At 49.5% G+C, this 21028-nt stretch overlaps 1 protein-coding gene across 6 annotated transcripts in view; it reads right to left on the reverse strand.

The window, feature by feature from the left end:
- PECAM1 (platelet and endothelial cell adhesion molecule 1) overlaps positions 1-21028 on the reverse strand; it is a 64005-nt gene that overhangs the window by 14112 nt on the left and 28865 nt on the right. For 3 of the 6 annotated variants that reach the window (XM_037070420.1, XM_037070419.1, XM_037070418.1), the window contains 10 exons: positions 19883-20131; positions 18036-18311; positions 14603-14890; positions 13927-14034; positions 12746-12773; positions 12007-12080; positions 9837-9890; positions 8534-8599; positions 1275-1331; positions 64-178 (listed from right to left, as the gene is read on the reverse strand). In XM_037070420.1, the coding sequence (XP_036926315.1) occupies positions 72-178; positions 1275-1331; positions 8534-8599; positions 9837-9890; positions 12007-12080; positions 12746-12773; positions 13927-14034; positions 14603-14890; positions 18036-18311; positions 19883-20131 (1307 nt within the window). In that variant the 3' untranslated portion in view covers positions 64-71. The remainder of the gene's footprint in view (positions 1-63; positions 179-1274; positions 1332-8533; positions 8600-9836; positions 9891-12006; positions 12081-12745; positions 12774-13926; positions 14035-14602; positions 14891-18035; positions 18312-19882; positions 20132-21028) is intronic. The other 3 variants (XM_037070421.1, XM_037070423.1, XM_037070422.1) reach the window with 3 other exon arrangements.

Genomic DNA, 21028 nt, shown 5'->3' on the forward strand with positions numbered 1-21028 from the left:
GAAGATCGCTTCAGGAGTGATTTTCACTTTAGATAAAAGTAGGCTCTATGGTAAGATACGTACCTGTCTGCTCAGACGGTGTCAGCATCAGAAACATCGGAGAACTGGCTGGAGTTCAGATGCTGCAGGTTCTGATTCTGCAGGTCAGGTTGGGCCTGAGACCATGGCGGCTGCCGGCCTGTGGATCACACTCGGATTTAGCTGGGCTTTCCCGAAGTCTCCCAGTCTTTTTTTTTTTTTTTTAAGATATTATTTATTTATTTATTTGTAGAGGGAGGGAGGGGAGCAAGAAAGAGGGAAGGAAATATCGGCTGGTCACCTCTCTTATAGGCTGGTCCAACAGGGGACTGGGCCTGCAACCCAGGCAGGTGCCCTAACTGGGAATCGAACTGCTGACCTTTAGGTTTGTAGGACATGCCCAACCCACTGAGCCACACCTGCCTGGGCTCCCAGCCCTTTTTAATGATTCCCTTTCAAAGAACCCACTTAAATAAAGTTCAGCTGTACAAAGCAAGATAACCCACTAGCGACGACTTGCCCCAGGATGGTTATGTCTTTTAGGTTGTTACTTAGTTTCAGAATTTAAAAGTAATCATTTTAAATTCCATTTCTCCAGAACGAAGTACAATCATTTTACAAAAGAGGGGATTGTTGGGAACCTCCCGGTTCCATGCCTGCTGGGCACAGTGCTCAGTCTGGGGAAGCTCTCCTTTGTGAGGAAGCAGCCAGACGGCATTTGAAGTGGGTCTGGGTGGAAATCGGAGGGGACGGGGGCAGGTGTGCACCCCCTCCCCTGCAGTCTGTGCTCTCAGAGAGGCTGACGCTACCCGCGGTCGTCAAAGCAGAGCGCTGACTTTGTCTAAGACCTTCGGGAGCCCACTGCTCCAGGACTCATGTGGGGAGCAAGTGAGACTCACTCGCTGGCCCCAGAGAATAGGCAGGGCTGTACTGCTTCTCTCGGGGTCACAGGGGAGCACCCGGGACTCTGTCCGGTGTCCTGTGAACACACGGGTGCCAGGACACACTCCAGCCCAGCAGCTGAGTGCCTGCTTGCCTGGCATGCAGCAGACACTTGATTAGGGTTACATCAATGAAATAGCACATGTGAACCCATGGCTACTTTTTAAAGTCGGTGAGAGTCAACTCTGTGTGACAGGTGGTACCCCTTTTTGACTTCCTTTGCTCCCTCCCTTCCCTGCCCATGCCCAGGACCCCACAGATGATTCTGGAGGCGGTGCCCACCACGCTGGGGCAGTCAGGGACTCCTCACTCACCAGGGTTAGCTTTCCGGATCTCAGTGTACACTGTCTCCGTGCCCCTCCTTCCCAGACCTGGAAAGGGACCAGGCACAGGTCAGTAGCTGCCTCTGGGCACTAGGTCGACCCATTGCTGAAGCAGGAAAATATCTGAAGGCTCCCCAGGCAAGGCTGCACCCCCCCAACCCCACAACTGCCTGCAGAACTTCTCCCCACTAAGCCCCGGGCCATTTTCTGGCTTTAGAAGATCCTCATCTAACCAGCATCACTTGGCCTGGAAGTAGGAGGTCAATGGGTCACCATGGGAACCCTGGACCTGAGGGGCTGCAGATGAAGAGGCTCCCCAACACAGGCCTGTAACCTCCAGCTCGGTGGCCTCACCCCTTTGGCCAGCCACTGTGTCCCTGTGTCCAGCTGCTCAGTCGGCCTGTCCCAGGAGGCTGGGTGTGGCCTCCCAATCACCGGCTGTCTGGGTTTCAGCCTGAGCACTATCTGTGATGAGATTAGCTGGGACTAAGAACCACTCATGATTCCAGAGTTCACCTGCCAACCCCTGGGCCTCACTGCAGATGCGGAGTTTGTCTGGGGTGGACCCTGGCTTTGATTTTTTAAAACGCGTTTTTAAAAGATATGTATTTATTTTTGCCTGGCTGGGGTAGCTCAGTGGATTGAGCGCAGGCCTGCAAACCACGAGATCGCGGTTCAATTCCCAGTCAGGGCACATGCCTGGGGTGCAGGCCAGTTCCCAGCAGGGGATTCATGAGAGGCAACCATACATTGATACTTCTCTCCTTCCCTTCCCCTCTAAAAGATAAATAAATACAATCTTTAAAAATAAATAAATAAAGATTGCTCTTTCCAAAAAACAAAAGATATGTATTTATTTTTAGAGAGAGGGGAAGAGAGGGAGAGAAACATCGATGTGGAATGAAAACATCGACCGGTTGCCTCCCACATGTGCCCTGACTGAGGATGGAGCCTGCACCCAACCCACTGAGCCGCACCCGCCAGGGCCGGCTTTGTCAGTTTTGAAGCACTCCCCAGGGGGCTCTGACACGCAGACTGGGTTGAGACCACACCCCCACCCCGCCCCGGTCTGGACTCTCGAAACAGGAGACGAGATGGGCCATCCCAGCTGTGGATTCCACCCAGAGGAGGCGTGAGGGTTTGGGAGACAGAGTGCCCGTTCAGCCATCTGTTCAGCCAACCGTGCACCGGTTGTATACACACACGTGTACACACACTCCTAGTGTGCCTGCACGCATTGCACACACACGTGGTGTGTACACACAGTATGCACATCCAGACTCACCCACAAGCCCTCAGGAAACAGGCTGGAACCCGCCATGGCCCTGCTCCTCTCACCTCACAAAGGACCGGGAAGCCCCTCTGGAAAGGCGCACTGGCCTGTGCCGAGCATCCCCCTCTGCACATCGGGAAGGGAACCCCAGACAGGGCGAGACACTTCCTGCTGCCACACTCAGTGCCACAAAGATGTCGCTTCCTCAGTGGCAGGTGGCAGGGGCGTGCCCATGGACTCTCACGGCACTGAGATACCCTCAACTCACCACACTCCTGGGACACCCCCTCTCCCGTCCCTGACCATGAACAAACCCTTCCACTGCCTGCACAGCCCCTTCCCTTTGCCCCATTCCTCGGGGTCCTCCAGGCCCCAGAACCCACTCCACTCTCCCCTACNATACAATCTTTAAAAAATAAATAAATAAAGATTGCTCTTTACAAAAAAAAAGATATGTATTTATTTTTAGAGAGAGGGGAAGAGAGGGAGAGAAACATCAATGTGGAATGAAAACATCGACCGGTTGCCTCCCACATGTGCCCTGACTGAGGATGGAACCTGCACCCAACCCACTGAGCCGCACCCGCCAGGGCCGGCTTTGTCGGTTTTGAAGCACTCCCCAGGGGGCTCTGACACGCAGACTGGGTTGAGACACCCCCCCCCCCCGGTCTGGACTCTCGAAACAGGAGACGAGATGGGCCATCCCAGCTGTGGATTCCACCCAGAGGAGGCCCGAGGGTTTGGGAGACAGAGTGCCCATTCAGCCATCTGTTTACGCACGTGCACCGGTTGTATACACACACGTGTACGCACACTCCTAGTGTGCCTGCACGCATTGCACACACACGTGGTGTGTACACACAGTATGCACATCCAGACTCACCCACAAGCCCTCAGGAAACAGGCTGGAACCCGCCATGGCCTTGCTCCTCTCACCTCACAAAGGACCGGGAAGCCCCTCTGGAAAGGCGCCCACTGGCCTGTGCCGAGCATCCCCCTCTGCACATCGAGAAGGGAACCCCAGACAGGGCGAGACACTTTCTGCTGCCACACTCAGTGCCACAAAGACGTCGCTTCCTCAGTGGCAGGTGGCAGGGGCGTGCCCATGGACTCTCACGGCACTGAGATACCCTCAACTCACCACACTCCCGGGACACCCCCTCTCCCACCCCTGACCATGTACAAACCCTTCCACTGCCTGCACAGCCCCTTCCCTTTGCCCCATTCCTCGGGGTCCTCCAGGCCCCAGAACCCACTCCACTCTCCCCTACTCACCCCTTCCCTGTGCCCTGAGCAGTTACGCAGGCCCCTGTGCTCTCACAGATGTCTGGGGACACTTGTCCACAGCACACTGACATTATTCATCCCCATGACTGTCTTCTCTGGTGGACCCAGGGCTCCTCCAGGGCAGCGTCTGGGTCCTGTGCACCTCCCAAGCCCAGGCCCTGCAGAGCTAACTGGAGGCACCTGAAAAGGTTTGATGTGACCGTGAAGGTGGCAGGCAATGTCCCTGTAGGCATCTCTGTCTCAGACCGTGACCTTCAGGAAGGCCTTGGCACAGCCAGCCCTATCCCTGATGCTCCTGGTTTTGGGGTGAAAATCCCAGCCATTCATTACATGCTGAACGGCAGCGGCTCCTGTGGCAGGACCCGCTGCCAGAAGAAAGCTGGCAGTGGCTGAGACCCCGATGGCTGACTTGGGGCACTGGGGTTGCCAGGGCTGTGCAGAAGGCGTCACAGTGACCAACCGCCCTGTGGCACGGAACAGGAGCAGGAACTCTGCGGAGTGGCTGAGATAGCAGGCACCTCCCTGATGGGACGCCTGCCTCTCCCTAAGAGCACTGCACAGATGCTCATACCACTCTCCCTCTGTGACACAGATTCGGGGTGTAGAGGGAAGCTCCAGGGATCCCCATATCTGAGGGGGGATCTACCACATCCCCAAGGGACTCTGCTTAACGTCAGGCCTGGCAAGTGCCTCACTCAGTATGATCCGAACAGCTACTGTGTGCCAGGATCCAGGGGAGAGGAAAAGGTGAGTTGGACCTGGTCCCAGCTTTCAGGAGCTCCAGGCTGTGGGGTGATGGGTGCGCAAACAATGCTGTGGGACACAGTGTACCAGATGTGCCCGGTCGCTGCCAGCTCATCCTCGGGCCCAGCCCCCTGGGGAAGAGGGGGAGGGATGGAGGAAGGAATGGAGCTGGAGGCTGGGTGGCCCAGTCTGGGGACCTGGACACCCTTGTGAACCCCACTGCCCCAGGCACATCAGCGGTGGCTGCTTGACCCCTCTGGTTACCTTGGGGACACTAACACCCTCTGGCCTGGAAGAGCCACGCTCAACTCCCTTTCACTTCCCAACAGCCTATCATCAGCCTGGGCAGCAGGGTGGCTGCCGCTTCCTGGTGCCTCCATGGTTTCTCCAGCTGCCCTCCTGGCTCCGCCCAGCTCAGCGCTCGCAGCTCATCACTCTGTCCCTCCCCTTGCTGCTCCCCAGCAGCAGCTGCTTGCTAATGACTAAACCAGCCAACGGACTGTTTGTCTCTGCTGTCATGGATATTTCCAGATGGGGCTTTATTCTGGCTTGTTTTTCTGTTAACAGGGAAAGAGATGGCTTCAACCTCAAGGGGGTTTCCCAGCAATCAGCCTCGTAGCAAACAGGCAGCGAACCCGGGCTTACCGAGTTCCTTCCTGCACCTCCTCCACCCCCAAGGGGCCACTTGGTCAGCTGCCAGCCAGGGTTAGAAATGGGTACAGGCCCTGGCCTCACAGACCGATTGGTTAGAGTGTCATCCCGATACACAGAGATCGCAGGTTTGATCTCCCGTCAGGGCACATATAAGAAGCAACCAGTGAATGCATAAATAAGTGGAACAACAAGTCAATGTTTCGCTTTCTCCCTCTCTAAAACCAATAATAAATGTAAAAAAAAAAAGAAGAAGAAGAAGGAATGGACACGCTCCCCTCCTCCCTGCACTCCAACTATGGAGGAGGGAGGCCTGGAGGACAGGGGACTGGGTTGGCCGAGAACAGGTCAAGTTTACTTACTCATCACTGGCCTTGCACCCACGAAGCCCTTTCCTAGCCTGGTAACTCCCCACTCAAGAGAAAAGCAAGGGAGCAGCATCAGAGGCCAGGCCTGCTTAGCTGCCAACAAAGCCGGGGCCAGAAAAACTGACACGGATCCTCTAGAAATCCTCCATCTCCACCCAAGGGGCTCTTGTTCTAGCTCCACCGAGGCCCCACAGCCTGCCCAGCACCTCTGTGCAAACTGGGTAAGGGTGACCACTTGGGTGGTTGCAACACTGCGGGTGCACAGCTCGGCAAGGAAAAAACCCCGGCCTCACCCTGTCCTGCTTCTTCATTCCCCTTCAACAACCCCTACACCCCCACTTCAAGCAAGAAAAATTAAACCAGATGCTACTAACATGGAAACATTCCCAAAGGAACTCTTTCTAAGGCCGAAAGCCCTGCTTCCTTCTTCCTCCTTCAGTGTCCTTACATCCAAAGCCTTCCAGGCATCAGGCACAGCCCCCTGGATTCACTTCACCCAGTGGCCCCTTCCTCTTCCCCTAGCAGCAGAGCAAGGGCAGGGCCTGGCCATCTGGGGGCAGTATCAGAACCTGAGGCCACAGCCCAGGGCAGTCAGTCTGCAGCAGGGGGGGGAGGGTGGGTCCCACACACATGGAAAATCTTTGGGCAGCCTTGCCCTCTTGTCCTGTTCCTTCTTTCTTCTACACCTGAAGCCCCCTGGAGGGGAAGTAAGCTGCTACCCACAGACTGAGCCCAGGGGAGGCTGGCAGGAGTCACCTGAAGTCCCGTCTGCTGCAGCCCATCCAGACTCAGTTCTGAGCGCGAGCCCCTGTGCTGTCTCCTCTTGGGCATCTCGGGTTGAACCCAACCACGTGTCACCATGGGCACCTTTCTCCCAACCTCAGACATCACGCACGACTGTCCATGTGGTAATTTTGTCTCCCCCGTTCTGGCCGTCAAATGTTTCATCCAGTGCTTTCATCTGTCTCCAAAATATATCTGGAATCCACCCACTACCAGCACTTTGGCTCCACCCTCATCCCCTCTTGTCTGCTGATAACGTGCTTGTCCCCCTTGGCATCTGTCCTCCACACCCGCCACTAGGATTGCTTTTCCAAGAAGGAGGTTGGAGCCTGCCACTTCCCTGCCTCGGGGTTTCCAAATCGGCTGCGACGAGAGTGCAAAGAGCGTCTTGGAGGCCCTGCAGGCCCTGGCCCCCACCTCATCCTCCCGCTCCATCTGCCTCTTCTCCCTCTCGCTCCCTCTGCAGACACCTAAGACTCCTTTAAGACCCTTAAATGGACCCAACTTTGGGCCACCTCATGCTGTTCTTCCCATTTCCTGGGTCCTTCCTCCTCTGGGTGGATCCACCTTCTTTGTGCCCTTCAGGCGGCAGTTTAAATGCCCCCATCAAAAAGGCCTGCAGGGATCACCCCAGCCAGAATAGGCATCACCTTTCCCGCCTTATTGTGCCCTCTTCTCTTCCTCCTGAGCACTTGCTATAACCTGATACAATTCATGCTTTGGTTCCATGTTTGCCCGGTTCCCTCATAGGCTCCGCCTCAGTGGGAGCGAACTTTGCTGCTGGTTCATCACAGGCCCTTAATTTACTAACTCAACAAGTGAATCATTTTACAATGAAATAAAGAGGGAGAGAACTTCAGGCCTGCCATGGTCCCCACCCCTCCCAGGTCCAGTCTGGACTTAGAAGCGGGCTGGGCCGATGAGCTGTGCCAACTCTAGGGGCCATTCTGATCACAGACTACAGGGATGGTGCCCAGCTCACAGCCTGCAGGCTGCATGGGACAGCGTCCCCTGGAAGGTTCTCTGCACACACCTGCTGACATTGTACCCAGAACCTAAGCAAGGAAAGAAGGAAGGAACCCCAAACTCCTCCGAGATTGTGGAGCAAGAGGTGACGAGAGAATGCCCTCTCCCTGTGGCTCTGGCTAATTCCCTGCAGGCCTCGTTTGGAAAACAGCCCCAGGCCTGCCTGAGTGCCCTCGGCCTGGCCTCTGGCCTCGGCTGCAGCAGGAAATGGGGGTGGGGGGCACGGCAACAGCCCTGGGAGCTTCCCAGCCGCTGAAATGGATGTTCTAGCATTTGCTGTGGACCGGCCCACTCGGAGCCTCTCTCCAGCACAGAACCAGAGCTCGCGCCCTCCAGGCCCTCCTGCCCTCAAGAGAACCACGTACACGAAACAAGACCTGAAACTAAAACTAGAACCACAATTTACACAGGAAGGGATTCTGTGCTTTCAAAAGCCTTTACCCAAGTGATTCTTTAAATAGCAAAGCCCTCACTACCCTCAAACGTGCACCTCATTTACACAAGCTCAGTCTGCATGCAACTTTTTTAGGAGGATGCTGGTTTGGGCAAGGGGGCGTACCTCTGCAAGAAAACTCAAACGCGTCGGAGTGAAGCTGATCTGAAAAGGCCTCTCAAAAAAACACACTTCTTAGCACTTAGTAATTGGTCGGTAAAACATATCCATTATTAGTAGTATGATAAATAATACCATATTCTGCAGACCATAGATGCACCTGGGTTTTAGAGGAGGAAAATAGGAAAAATATTTTTGAAGTAAAAAGTGTGGTAAAATATTTACTAACATAAATAACATAATATTTCACCAAGGTAAATGTAAACAGAACTCAACAGCAGCATTAACAACCACTATTCCTCCCAAATTTGGGAGGCAGGGGAGGAAAGTGCATCTTATAGTCTGAAAAATATGGTAATTAATGAAACTGTATACCTCAGAGCCTGGGCAGGGGTCACTGCTTTTGCCTTAGGCATGTCCAGCGAGTCTGTCTGGTGACCACCTCCCTCCTGAGTAACTGAGGGTAACCAGGCTCTTGTCCCTAGGTCACAGCCCACCTTGCATTGCGCATCTACACCCCAGGAGAGAGCAAAGCAAGGGGAATCCCTCCACTGATGGCATTTACCTTCATGAGGCTCAGGGGAGGTCACCTCCACTTCTGTGTACTCCACATCCGAGGTCAGAGACTCTGCTTGAAGGAAACACAGAGCCCTGCAGTTAGACAGAATCCCATGGGGTGGGGGGAGGGGGCACCTCAGACCACGTTAGAGATTTCCATTCACATGACTGAAATACTCTGTATTTTGAGGGGAAGGTAGCACAGGTATAACTCCATTCTAAGTAGGGGAGAAACCTCGCTCAGGGGAAGGCCACGATGACCCTGCACTGACTGGAAGGAGGAAGGACCCTCCTCCCTGGGTCCCCATGGTTTCTGCAGTAGGAGGATTTGTGCAAGTTCAGTGGCTCCCGAAAACAGCGAGCCTGGGCCACAGCAGGTAACTCCAGGCGCCTCTGCGGCCACAGGTCTAGAAAAGCTATCTCCAGGATGGGAAGGCTCTCAGGAAATGGGGACGATAGGGCACCCCCAGCCCAGAATGCTCTGAGGCTGTGATAGGTCCCGTAGAAAAACAAGTTAATGAAAGCGGTCAGGGCGGCACAGCGAAATCTAGCAAAATAGTTTGTTTTCAACTCCATGTAACATTACCGTTTTATGTTTGAAGCCCCAAAGAATCAGTGTTTCTCATCAGCAGCTAAAACTGATTCTGCAGTCACGGTATTTACAGAACCTGTGCGGTTCCCCAGAGTTGGCAGCCCAGGGACAGCACCCCACCCCGACCCTGAAAGGCACTTTGAAAAAACGGTTTGGCCCAACCCTTTTGAGCTTTAGGCAGAAACAAGCAATCTGTTGTTAATTGTACTAAAAGATAAACAGCAGTGCGATTTTGCTTTATTTTTATAGTGTATTTTTCTCACGCTTTGTAAGAAAAAGCACATTTTCATTTCCTTCGAAGTTCCCTGTGCGCTTCTCTCCCACCCCAGCCCCTCCACGCGTTTCTCCCGGCTTTATTGAGACATTATTGACATGTACCGTGTGTGTTTAAGGTGCACAACCTAATGACTTGTACGGATGCTACTTAAATGTTAAAGAACCTCCTCCTCTACTCTCCAGGGAAAGGAGTTTCTCCTACCTTATTCAACAGCCCATTCTGATTCAGGAAGTTCCTTTTGGAGTCTAACCCAGTTCTTTCCTCCCGGAATTTAGGTCGCTTTCCCCTTAAGGATACCAGACAGTGTCTTTGGAAAAAGCAGCCAGCCCGCACCACGAGGGGTGGGGAAATACCCATGGGTGTTAACAGTTTTAATGCTTTTCCTAGGGGTCTTTTTTAATGTAAAGTTTTCTAATTAAAAAAAATAAATTATATAATTACCTTTGTTTTCATTTACTGGTTTCATTGCATGGTTTCCAATATCTTCACTGTAATCTAGTTAAAAATAACAATTAGGATGGGCGGCAATGGAAATCCTAGTTTTCTATGTCTGACTCTTTTCTCCCTCCCTCCTCCCCCAACCATGGCAGGGCATCTGGCTTCTGGGATCCCGCCTGGTTTCCCTGTGGCCCCAACCAGCCCCGTGTGGTCTTTCTCACTTTTTTTAATTCCTCACCAGAGATGTGTTCATTGACCCTAGAGTGAGAGGAAGTGGGGGAGGCAGAGAGAGAGAAACATCGATGTGAGACAGAAACATCGGTTGGTTGCCTTCTGAACATGCTCAGATCGGAGATCAAACTCCCAACCTTCCGGTGCCTGGGACGACTCCCCGACCCGCTGAGCCATCGGCCAGGGACTGTGTAGTCTCTTTCCAGCATCGGTGGGATGGCCACCACTCTGCAGGAGGGACACTTCTACTTATGAATGGTTCAAGATTCAAATTGTTCACTCTGAGCAAGTTCATTAGAAATTAAACTTAATTCCAGAGAGGATGGCTCTGCAACCACGACCATGAGGATGCTGGGAAACGAATCCCCTGCAGTTGTGAGCTCCAGGCTTCAAGGGCAGTTCCTCCAGGCTGCCACCTCAGGAGGCAAACACACTTTTAATCTTTCTAATCAAGTTGTTCCGATTAAAGAACTCTTCTGAATATTATAAATACTATTCCTGAAAAACACATGGTTTTCACTATGTATTTGAACTAATCGCTGTTGTGATTACTAACATATATTTACAAACTGAAATAATCCACGGACAGACAACATAAGAATTTGACTAGTCCTTGCATTTGGGGGGGAAAATCTTATTTTAATATACGTATGTCAGCATTTAATTTAAAGTATCTCTATTTCTGTACAAATAATGCAAATAGCCAACAGAACCCACCTTATACCACAGAAAGGTATTTTCTTTATAAGATTGGATTACTTTTTGCTAAATATTCACTGAATTTTTCTGAATATAGTTTCTCAAATGATATATTTGCTGTTTTCTCTGTATGGGCACATTACTTTCGTTACCACAAATGCTTCATTTCTCTTTTTAAAGGGCTATGATTCATTACTATAAGAATTGCTGAATTCTTAAAACATATCTCTCAAGTATGTATGTCTTATAAAGTGCATATCTTAACATTTTCTTATTTTGTGGAATACTGTTACTGAATTAGAAGAGAACATGGACATTCTATTCCCAAACCTGCTGGGGAAAAAAAAAAACTGCTCCAAACCTGGTTTAGGACAAAAGTTTCTATGTGATTATAATTGTGTCTCTGGAGCAATTTCCTCTTAGGCCTAATGGGATTAAGAACTCCTGGAACTGGCCGCCCACCCCAATGAGCTGACTCAAGCTTGCAATAAGACTCATAATCAGGCATTCCTATACTGTTCCCTTATTTTAAAAAATGCTTCTGCTGCCCTCATTCATGTGCCTCAATTGGCTGGGCATCATTCCACAAAGAGCAGAGCCACCGGTCTGATTTCCGGTCAGGACACATACCTGGGTTGAGGGTTCAGTCCCCAGTCAGGGCGCATATGGGAGGCAACCGGTTGATGTTTTCCTCTCACATTGATGTTTCTCTCCCTCTCTTTCTCCCTCCCTTCCTACTCTCTAAAAATAAATGAATAAAATCTTAAAAGATGCTTCTACTAACGAATACTTAAATTGGTCTCCTGTTATGTCAAGTGTGAAATGACAATGTCTTGTGCTTCGAATAAATAATTGCATCTGAGAAGCAGGTTTACCAGTGCCTTAATTCATTTGCTATCTGGTCTTTCTTACAAAGGAAGGATGACTACGCCTGGGCAATGGTCAAAGTCTCGGAGGATGGCCCAGGATGGGTATCCGCAGGGTGATTATTATCTCCCTTGGGTTCCTCAGGATGTCGAGGAGGTGAGAGGAGCGGAAAATGTTCTGCCTTTCTCCCACGTTTTTGGTTTTACTAATCAGCTCACCATCCAATGGCTGATTAGACTGAGTGCTCCCGCTTAAAGGCCGGGCTTCTCTGGGAGCCTGAACCCCACCGCCTACGTATTCTGTGGTGAGAAGGGTAACAGAGTGGGCAGCGAGTTAGGAAAAGCTCTTATCAACTTGCAGGAAACTGTGACTGTACCGTAAGGTCTGTTGGCTTGGGTGCTGGAATCTGACATCTTCTCATTGTTGGAGGTCAGAAGTGGTACTGCCGGCCTTAAAATAAAATTTGAAAAGGAAAAAACTGTGTGACATTTTTTTGGCTCTAACGTCAAACCAACAAAAACCATCAAGGAAAGAGGAGGAGAAAACCAGGAAGAGATTTCCAAAGTGAGGCAAACTTGACTCTCTTATTGGGAAATTGAACTTTTTTTTTTAGTTATGAGATGGTCTAACAAGCACTTTTACGCTGTTAAAATGTGTCGAGACCAGAGGGCATGTGAACAACCAGGAGTCCTTTCCCAAGGGAGTCCCACCCCTGTGAAGTCCTCATTCTGTGCTACAAAGCTATTATCCGCATGCTTTTAGATTTTAGATTTCCAGAACAGTAAAAATAGTACAACCGCTTTTTTTTCTAGGCCAACTCTATTTTGCCAAGTAAGTAAAATTTTAAAATTCTATCTACTACCATTATCGTACCATCATGAAAAGGGGGTTTTACAAGTAACAGGGTAGGAAGGACATGACCTCAGAATAAAGCCATTTTCCCCAGGAAAGGACAGTTGGCAATCTTCCACTGCAACACACACACACACACACACACACACACACACACACCCTACACTGCTCACGTCCTTATTATTTTGAGTTTCCCAAGAACCACTGACAACTTCCTGATGACCAGACTCTCCCAGACAATGTCCACAGGCGGCTGCACTGACCTGGACATTTCCACTGGTATCTGCTTGGCTTTAAAAGAGAAAGAGAAAAACCAAAGTCAGTAAAAAGTACCCACGTCCATAGCAGAGAGGAACACTCATTTCAAACCACATTTGACTTTCTTGGAGATTTGGCTGGCCATAAAAAGAGCAAAGAAAGCCAAATATATTTCTTCTTAAGAAAAAGAAAAAAAATGAAAGTAGTTCTTCTCTTTGTCTTATACTGAGAGATTTCCCATCATTTCATCCAGAAATATAACATTTTGTTGTGTGAACCAGGAGTTATTTCCTTTAGAGGAATGTGGTGGAGAGGAAGATGGTGATACAGAAATCAGAGTTGCCAGACAAAAAGGCAACTGTCTCCTTGATTCAGGACTACGCCAAGGAGTAAAGACTAAATTCATCCCTGGGCTTTGAATTCCACGCTGGTTGAGACCAGTCTGTCCTCCAACCCTGCCTATTCTGTGATGACCAATTCTTTTAGGAAGGGGTTTGTTCTGGAGCCCTCTTCTCGGAGAGATTTCCTGTTCTGGAAAAAAACCCATGGCCCCTCCTCATCTCATCTGCCCCCACTCATTCCTGGCAGCAGCACCAGGGCCCCAACAGAAACTGCCTCAGCACATACAAAGCTTGGCAGAATTTACTGGCGCTGTGCCCTTTTCCTGGAGTGCAGGCTGACTGTGACTCCAGGGTGTCAGCAGGTGGTCCTGGCTTTCCTTCCATGTGTGGTTAACCGTAAGCACAGGCTAGAAATCACAGCACCACAGGCAGATTAACTGGGGGGCATTCAGTGCATGTGGGGGTGTCTCCACAACACTCACATCCCACTCTACCAACTGCAGGACTAAGTGTGGCCAAATCCGCAGAAACGGCTTCTTCTGACCACACCCAGATGGAACTTTCCCATGGATTTATCTTTTCTGGGTTGCCCAGCTAGGGCAGCGATCACTTCCATTTTTGCCCAGCTAAATCCAGGGCCAGTAAAAAGCTCCACACCCACCAAATCCAAGATCTTTGGTTATCAAGGTGATACCCTAAGGAGAAAAACAACTGTCGTCAGTTATATCTCCTCAGCTCCCATTGGTGCAGAGCACAGCCCCCCATAGAGCTGAGGCCCCTCACACCTGTGGCTAGTTTCCTGGTAAGGGCAATCTGTCAGAAGGCAATGAAAGAACTCTGCTCACCCTTGGCTTTCTTCTGAAAATAGCATCTGGCCCCAAGTACCAAGATGGCAATTATCACTACGATGACAACCACTGCAATAAGTCCTTTCTTCCATGGGGCAAGAAAGACTGAAAGAAAGAAAAATTAAAAGAGTTTTTTTTCTCTACCAGCAAGAAACAATATTAATGTTAAACAATAAAGAAGACTGAATTTTAGTTCTTGTGAGCACATCTTACACTGAGCATCTATCTACCCCTGAGGGACTCTGTGTTCATAGTTGGTCCCAAAATGGTTGTTCTTGCTACGGTCCTAAAGGACTATAGGGCGGAAGTAGACTGCTCTCGGGGTCAGTTTGGTCCAATCCCCGGGGCCACAGGTGGTTCATGGGCGGATGTTTGACTCAAGATAACTTGGAGTTATCTCTCCATCTTGAGTTATTTGTTATCTCTCCACCAAGAATTTGGAATTACAGCTCTGTGAAATATTTCCATTCCTTATAAGGACCAGTTGCTCTTTTATATTTAATTTGAGTGGGTTTCTGTCACATACAACCAAACAGCCTGAAGGGCATTGAGCTCTTAACCCTCGGTGGTAAGTGTTGAACTCCCACCCATTTCCTCTTATACATGGTAAACTTTCTGGCCTTGCCCCTCCCCCAAGACCGCACTACCTCTCACTGTTGAGACTATGACTCACCTCTGATGGTCAATACATTGCTTTGGAGGACAGTTTGGGCAGGGTTGGCTCTGTTGGAGGCCGTGCAGTAATACTGCCCGTCCTGTTCCATGCTGGCCTGTGTCTTGTGCCAGATGGCCTGGGTGTCATTTGAGGTGGTTTCGTAGAAGGGCCTGACCTCCTTTTCTCTGTAAAACTTGTAGGTGATTGGACCAGATGCTTTGTTTGTGAAGCATCGAAGCACAAGTTCTTTCCCAGATTCCACCATCTTATCACTCAAGACAGAAATATAGACCTTATCCACTGGGGCTGAAAAACAGGAAAAAAATTAGCACTGAAAAAGGTCAGGGGTGGGGCGGGGGTGGGGGCCATGACACAGCCACTGCTTGTGCCCATGACTCAGACTTGGGTTTTGTCACTCTTCTTACCCACACTCTTCAGCTCCTCCCTTAATTAGCCCAGCAGGGCAGCAATGAATGGGTCCTGAGCTCCCGTGTCGCTTAACCACAACATGCTGGGGGCATCCCCCTCACTCACCACCTCGAATACTACTGACCGCTCAGCTTGGCTATCCACGTTAACTCAGGTGTTCTGTTGAGGTCTATTTTGAGTCTGTGAGTGCACACCTGTATGTGTGCGTGTGTGTGCGTGTGTGTGTGTGTGGTTTCTCTCCCTCTGCTTGCAAAGATGCATGGCATTTCCAGATCTTATAAGCAAATAACTTGATCCACAACCTTCCCACCTTCCTTTTTCCTTTTTGAGTGATCTAAACCTATCGTTTTCACGCTCTCACTTCCCACTTCCTTGTTAGAAGTCTGACTCCCATTCCTCTGCTCCTGAAGCTGTACTCTGTCTGGGTTTTTTTTTTTTTTTGAGATTTATTTATTTATTTTTAGAGCGAGGAGAAGGGAAGGAGAGAGGGAGAGAAACATCAATGCGTGGTTGCACTCCTTTCTGGGGACCTGTCCCGCAACCCAGGCACGTGCCCTGACTGGAAATCAAACCGGCAATGCTTTGGGTGGCAGGCCCACACTCAATCTCCTGAGCTACCCCAGCCAGGGCTCTGTCTCTGGTTTTGAAGAGACTCCAAAGGTCCCCTGGCCCCCTGGCGAGTTCAACCCTAAGTCCATGGCAGTGGCCCCATCCTTGGCCTCCCTACGGCTCTCATTGTCTTCCAGCCCTTTCTTCTGAACTCGTCTTCTTCTGGGCTTCTGTGACGCCTCACAACCCAGAATCTCTTATCTCCTTACCTGCCACTCCCTCCTTATTCACAAGTTTTTCTTCCTTCTGCCTCTTAAATATGCACTTTCTGCAAAATTCAGTCCTCAGTTTCCCCTTTCCATTCTCCTCTTTGGTGGTTTCACCTACATCATTGCTTCTCTTCGTGCGTTAACACGTGAAGCCATAGCATTTAGTGCCCACATACACAGCTCAGTCCGGATTACTCCCTGAATTCCAAGTCTCGGTTTTTACCTGGGCATTTCTACCTGGAAGCCTATCAGCCTCTCATTCCTGTCAGATCCAAGCAGAATTTATCTTCCTCCCACAACCCCGTTCCCTGGCTCCATGTTCAACCACCAAAATTGTGACCCTAAATTGCCTTTCCATGTAGGCCTTCCTATTACTGCGAGAATGAACTGGTCAGCAGACTGGCATCTCACTAATGAATCACCCTCGTGAGGCCAGTGTGTGGCCAGACCATGGAGCTGCTAGTCTGATGAAAGGGAGCCCCAGACCTGGGGTGAGACGGTGCAGGTCAACCTGGATGAGGGCAGACTTGTGAAGTGTGCAGCCTGGCCCCACAGCCTCTCTCCTAGTGCAGCGCGGGGTGCAGGGACAAGCTGGGACCAGGAGCCGGACTGCCTTGCCTCAATTTCCAGCCGTACTGCCTACCAGCTGTTTGTCTTCAGCCTTATTTGCCTCATCACAAAACAGGGATTATATTGTTATGGGCCTCACATGGTTATTGAAAGCATTAATGAGTATAATTTACTAAAATATTTCACCAGGGGTGGACAGCTGGTCAGGGCTTAGTAAATGTTAGTCACTAATACGGACCCAATATGAACCCACAGTCTCGCATGGGCTTCCACATTAGCTTCTTAAGGTAGCGTGAGGTCGTAAGTGGTCACTCCTTCTAAATGACAGAAACACTGGGCTAGTGTTCCCAAGACCCCATTCTCATGTCCACCTTCCCTCCTCAGGCTCTTCACTGCGCACAAGACAAATTCCGAACTCTCAAGACTGGCATTTGATGCCCTTCCCAGGTGAGGTCAGTCACTTGTCCAGTTTACATCGTGATTCTCCATTCCCAACCTTTGTTTTCAGCCACCTTATTGACCCACAGTCTTTTTAATGAGTCCTTGGAGATTCTGCTCATGCAGTTGACTAGGCTGGTAGGCCGTCTCTAGCCCTCTCCGCCCAAGCATTGCCAAGTCCTGGCTCCTAACCCAGCTCTTCCCGCTCAGGCTAGGTAATATCTTCATGCCCTAAGTTCCTATCACCATCACTGCAAGGACATTTCACGTGGCAATTAATATTGTGCTACCTAATAGCATTTTTCTTTGCTTATTTGTACTGTTATTCAAATATTCACATATATCCAAATATTTTCCCACTATTTAATCAGGTGATCCTCTGTTTCTTGTTATATTATTACAACTAAGAGTATGTCTTTTTTGATATGTCCTGTAGCATTAGGTGCTTAATACACACGAATGTTAATTTAAAAAGTGTGGCTACTCTTTGACTGGATAGTCATAGTAGCAGGAATCTCCACCCAACTCAAGATGTCCACATGACGTAGGTAGATTAAAGTTACTAAACAAGGAGAAAGAGGAGAAAGAGAAGAACGACTTGTAAGCTTTTTACAGCAGGATGCAGAACACCTCTGCGAGGCAGGCCACGGCCTCCTAAGGCCTTTGGAAAGGCACAGATGGAGGCTCCAGGAAAAACATCCACCCCAGGACAATGGGATTTTTCTCTTGCGTGTGAGAGCCCCAGGCAAATGCAAGCAAGCCTCGTGAGACCACAGCCTGCGGCTCTAATTGCTGTGGGCTCTGCTCGTGACAGTTTGCCCAAGTGTCAACCACCGAGAAGAGCTCTGGTCAACAGTCCTGAGATGGCTGGCGGTTCACCTAAAAAGGAGCAAATGCTAAGAGAACCCCAAACCACAACTTTAGAGCTTTCTGAAGTTGGGACATGTCATTCTTATATTCTAGCTATTCACTGGAAAGGTTCTGAAGAGAGAGGACACTGGCCACACCAATAGTCCCCAGATACTTTCTGGCCCCGTTGACCTGGGCCTTAACCCTGCTTTGCCACATGTCGTGTTTGTGGACTTGGCATATGTCCCACCACTTCCCTTGTCCACACTGTCACGGGGCAACCCCAAACCACTGTGAATATAAAGCTCCAGTCCCACATGATTTCTTCTCATAGCGCAGCAACTTACCTATCACCTTGACCGACAGAACGTCACTACGTATTTCAGGGTTGGAGTGGCAGTTACGTGCGACGCAGTGGTATTTGGTGTCTTCTGTGGGGTTATCTTTGAACACTGCGGGCTCATTCGAGCTTACGTTGTGACCCTTCAAAGCGCTGCTTGTTCTCACAAGGCGATAGAAAATGGGTGAGGTTCCATTTATGGACTGGCATTTGACTTCTATGGTCTGTCCTTTTATCACTTCAGACTTGGACTCATAAAAAATCCTGGGCTTGGAGAGCATTTCTAGAATGACAGAGAGAGAAACAATCTGAAGCAAGACATCCAGCCCAAGGGGTTCTTTCTTCAAACTCTGAGCTTTGCTTTCTCTGTCAGTACTATAATTTTATTTTATTTTTTATTAATTTTTGTATTTATTAATTTGAGAGAGAGAGAGAGAGGAAGAGGGGAAGAGCGAGAGACATGTCAATTTGTTGTTCCACATATTTGTATATTTATTGGCTGATTCTTGTCTGTGCGCTGACCAGGGGTCAAACCTGCCACCCTGGTGTATTGGGACAATTTCTAACCAACTGAGCTACCTGGCCAGGACTCATCACTATAATTTTATGTCCCTGCCTGCTTTATCTACCTTTACAGGACTCCTTTAACACTGGCCGGTAGTACACACGTGCGTGTGTATGTGTGTGTGTGTGTGTGTGGTGAGGAGTGAGAGGGAAAGAGAATGATGTAAACAAAAAAATATGACATCAATTCAAGAAAAACATCATACCTCTCTAAATATATGTTTATACTTTCATATATCTCAACATGCACATCCATGCACAGCCATATAGATCTTTTTTAATTAAGAAAAGACACAGGAAAAACATTTAAAAAATAGCCCAAGAACACAAACAGAATATATTTTCAAACAAATTCTCAGTGCCTCATCCTCTCCTGATTGGAAATTGCATACCTCCAAAACAAGAATTCTACTGGGTCATTATTTAGAAGTTAGTTAACTTATAAAGCTTATATAATGAAATGAGCCCCCCCCCCACCAAGAACAACAGAAAGAATTAAAATGGAATGACCCATGTTCGTCTCTTGTATTATTTCCTCTGAGTTAGATGACTAGAGAGTTGACAGTAGGCTAACACCCTGGTTCAGAGCAGACTAAGATATTGGCTGGAGAAATCATAGCCACAGATTAAACTGAAGGACAATGACTGAATAATCATAGTGACAATGACAGCTTGACCAGAGTTCCACATTCATTTAGAATCTCTACTCAAAGTTCAGTCCAGGGCCCAGCAGAGCCAGCATCCTCAAGGCCCTCGTTACAGGTATGGAATCTGGCCTCACCCCAACCTGCATCCTGACCAGGTTCTGTAAATTCATCCAAGTCTAAGATGCTTGGTTCAGGGTGGCCCCCACCTCTGTTCAGCCTAATGGGAACCCAGACCTTGTGGCCAGTCAGGACAAGGAGTAGAAACTGGAGCTTTGGTCATAAAATGTAGTGATGACTAAGCCGTGTTCCCTCTCTGAATTTGCAGGTAGGTGCCTGTTCCAGCAGCCAGAATCTGCAAATTCAGATGCTGCTACATCATTAGTATGCAGCCACAATAAAACCATGAACTTGATTTTTGCCAAAAGTATTTTCTTTGTATTGCCTCTCTCCTGGACTCTAAGCAGAAATACCGATACCGCTTCCTTCTGGCCAGTCTCTCAATTTTACTCTTCTCTCCTTCCCTCAAGCTCTTACCCTGCCTCGGTCCGATCTGTCTTCAGACTGGAGAGGGTGGCAGTTGGTGAAAAATCCCCTTTCTCCTGTTCCACCTCGAGACTCCTTGAGCTAGCAAGGACATACTCACCACACACGGTGATCTTGACCGTGTTGCTTTTCTTGAGCACCTTGCCAATGCCCGCGACGCAGGTGTATGCCCCACTGTCCCACTCTGAGGCTTGCTTGGTGAAATTCTGAGACCATGACACGGTCATGTCTCTCTTCTTGATGGTGAAATTGGCTTCGGGTGCTCCTGGGATGGAGCACCACAGGTTCAGTCTTTCACCCTGGTCCAGACGTGTGGCGGAAGATTCCAGCTTTGGCTTGGAAAATAGCTCTGAAAAAGCAATGAGTGGGCATGGAGTGAGGCATTTCCCAGACCCACTCCCAAAGCCCCTTCACAGACAGCCCCTTACTTGGCCTGGCTGCTTTTGGCAGAGCCAACTGCCAACTTCCTGCTAAAAGTTTTTCTTTGCTTCTCAAATGTACCCGATACTCATATAATCAGAGAATTAGGGTTCATTCTTTGCCTGGGATTCCAATGGCAGATTTGGCTCCCTTGTTAATCCATTTTATTTCACAGACATAGATTAGGAAAGTTTTGCAATTTATAACGATCCATGCATTTACCCATTTATTCATTCACTCACACGTTTTATACCACAAGTATTTATTTCAGGCTCTTTCTGTGCTGGGCACCTCGCTTGGCCCTGGGCAGACAGCAGTGAAAAAGGGACAGTCCCTGACTTCAAAGTGCTACATTTGTTGGGCGACTGAGACACAGTGCTGGCAGCAGACCCTGGGGGACACGGAACCTGGGCTTGGGGAATCAGCAAAGGGCTCTTGGTGGAAGTCATCCAGGCAAAGAAGAAGGGGGTCACAGGCAGAGGGGATAGAATTTGGAAGACCTGGCAGGAGGTTCAAGCACCCGGAAGTTCAGATGCCCTGGGACATAGCAGGAGTAGAGGAGCCCGAAGGAAGGCCTGTGGGTGCTGAAGGACCTTGGGAACTGAGTAGAGAAGCGTGAATTGCATCCTCAGGCAACGGGAAGTGTGGAGAGCCGGGGTCAGGGGAAGGCTGCAGAGGTGTGCTGGGGGGAGATCTCTGGGAGGGGGATGGGTGGGCGATACCTGCTTGGGTCGAGTTGTGAGCTACAACATTCTGTGCCACCCTAAATAGTCATTAGTATCCTGATTTAGGTTGGGTGGCCATAGAAGGTTGATTTTTAAGAGGT

This window comes from Sturnira hondurensis, unplaced genomic scaffold, assembly GCF_014824575.4.
Source record: "Sturnira hondurensis isolate 20B ecotype Veracruz unplaced genomic scaffold, ASM1482457v3 Scaffold0018728, whole genome shotgun sequence".
In the NCBI taxonomy this organism is placed as follows: domain Eukaryota; kingdom Metazoa; phylum Chordata; class Mammalia; order Chiroptera; family Phyllostomidae; genus Sturnira; species Sturnira hondurensis.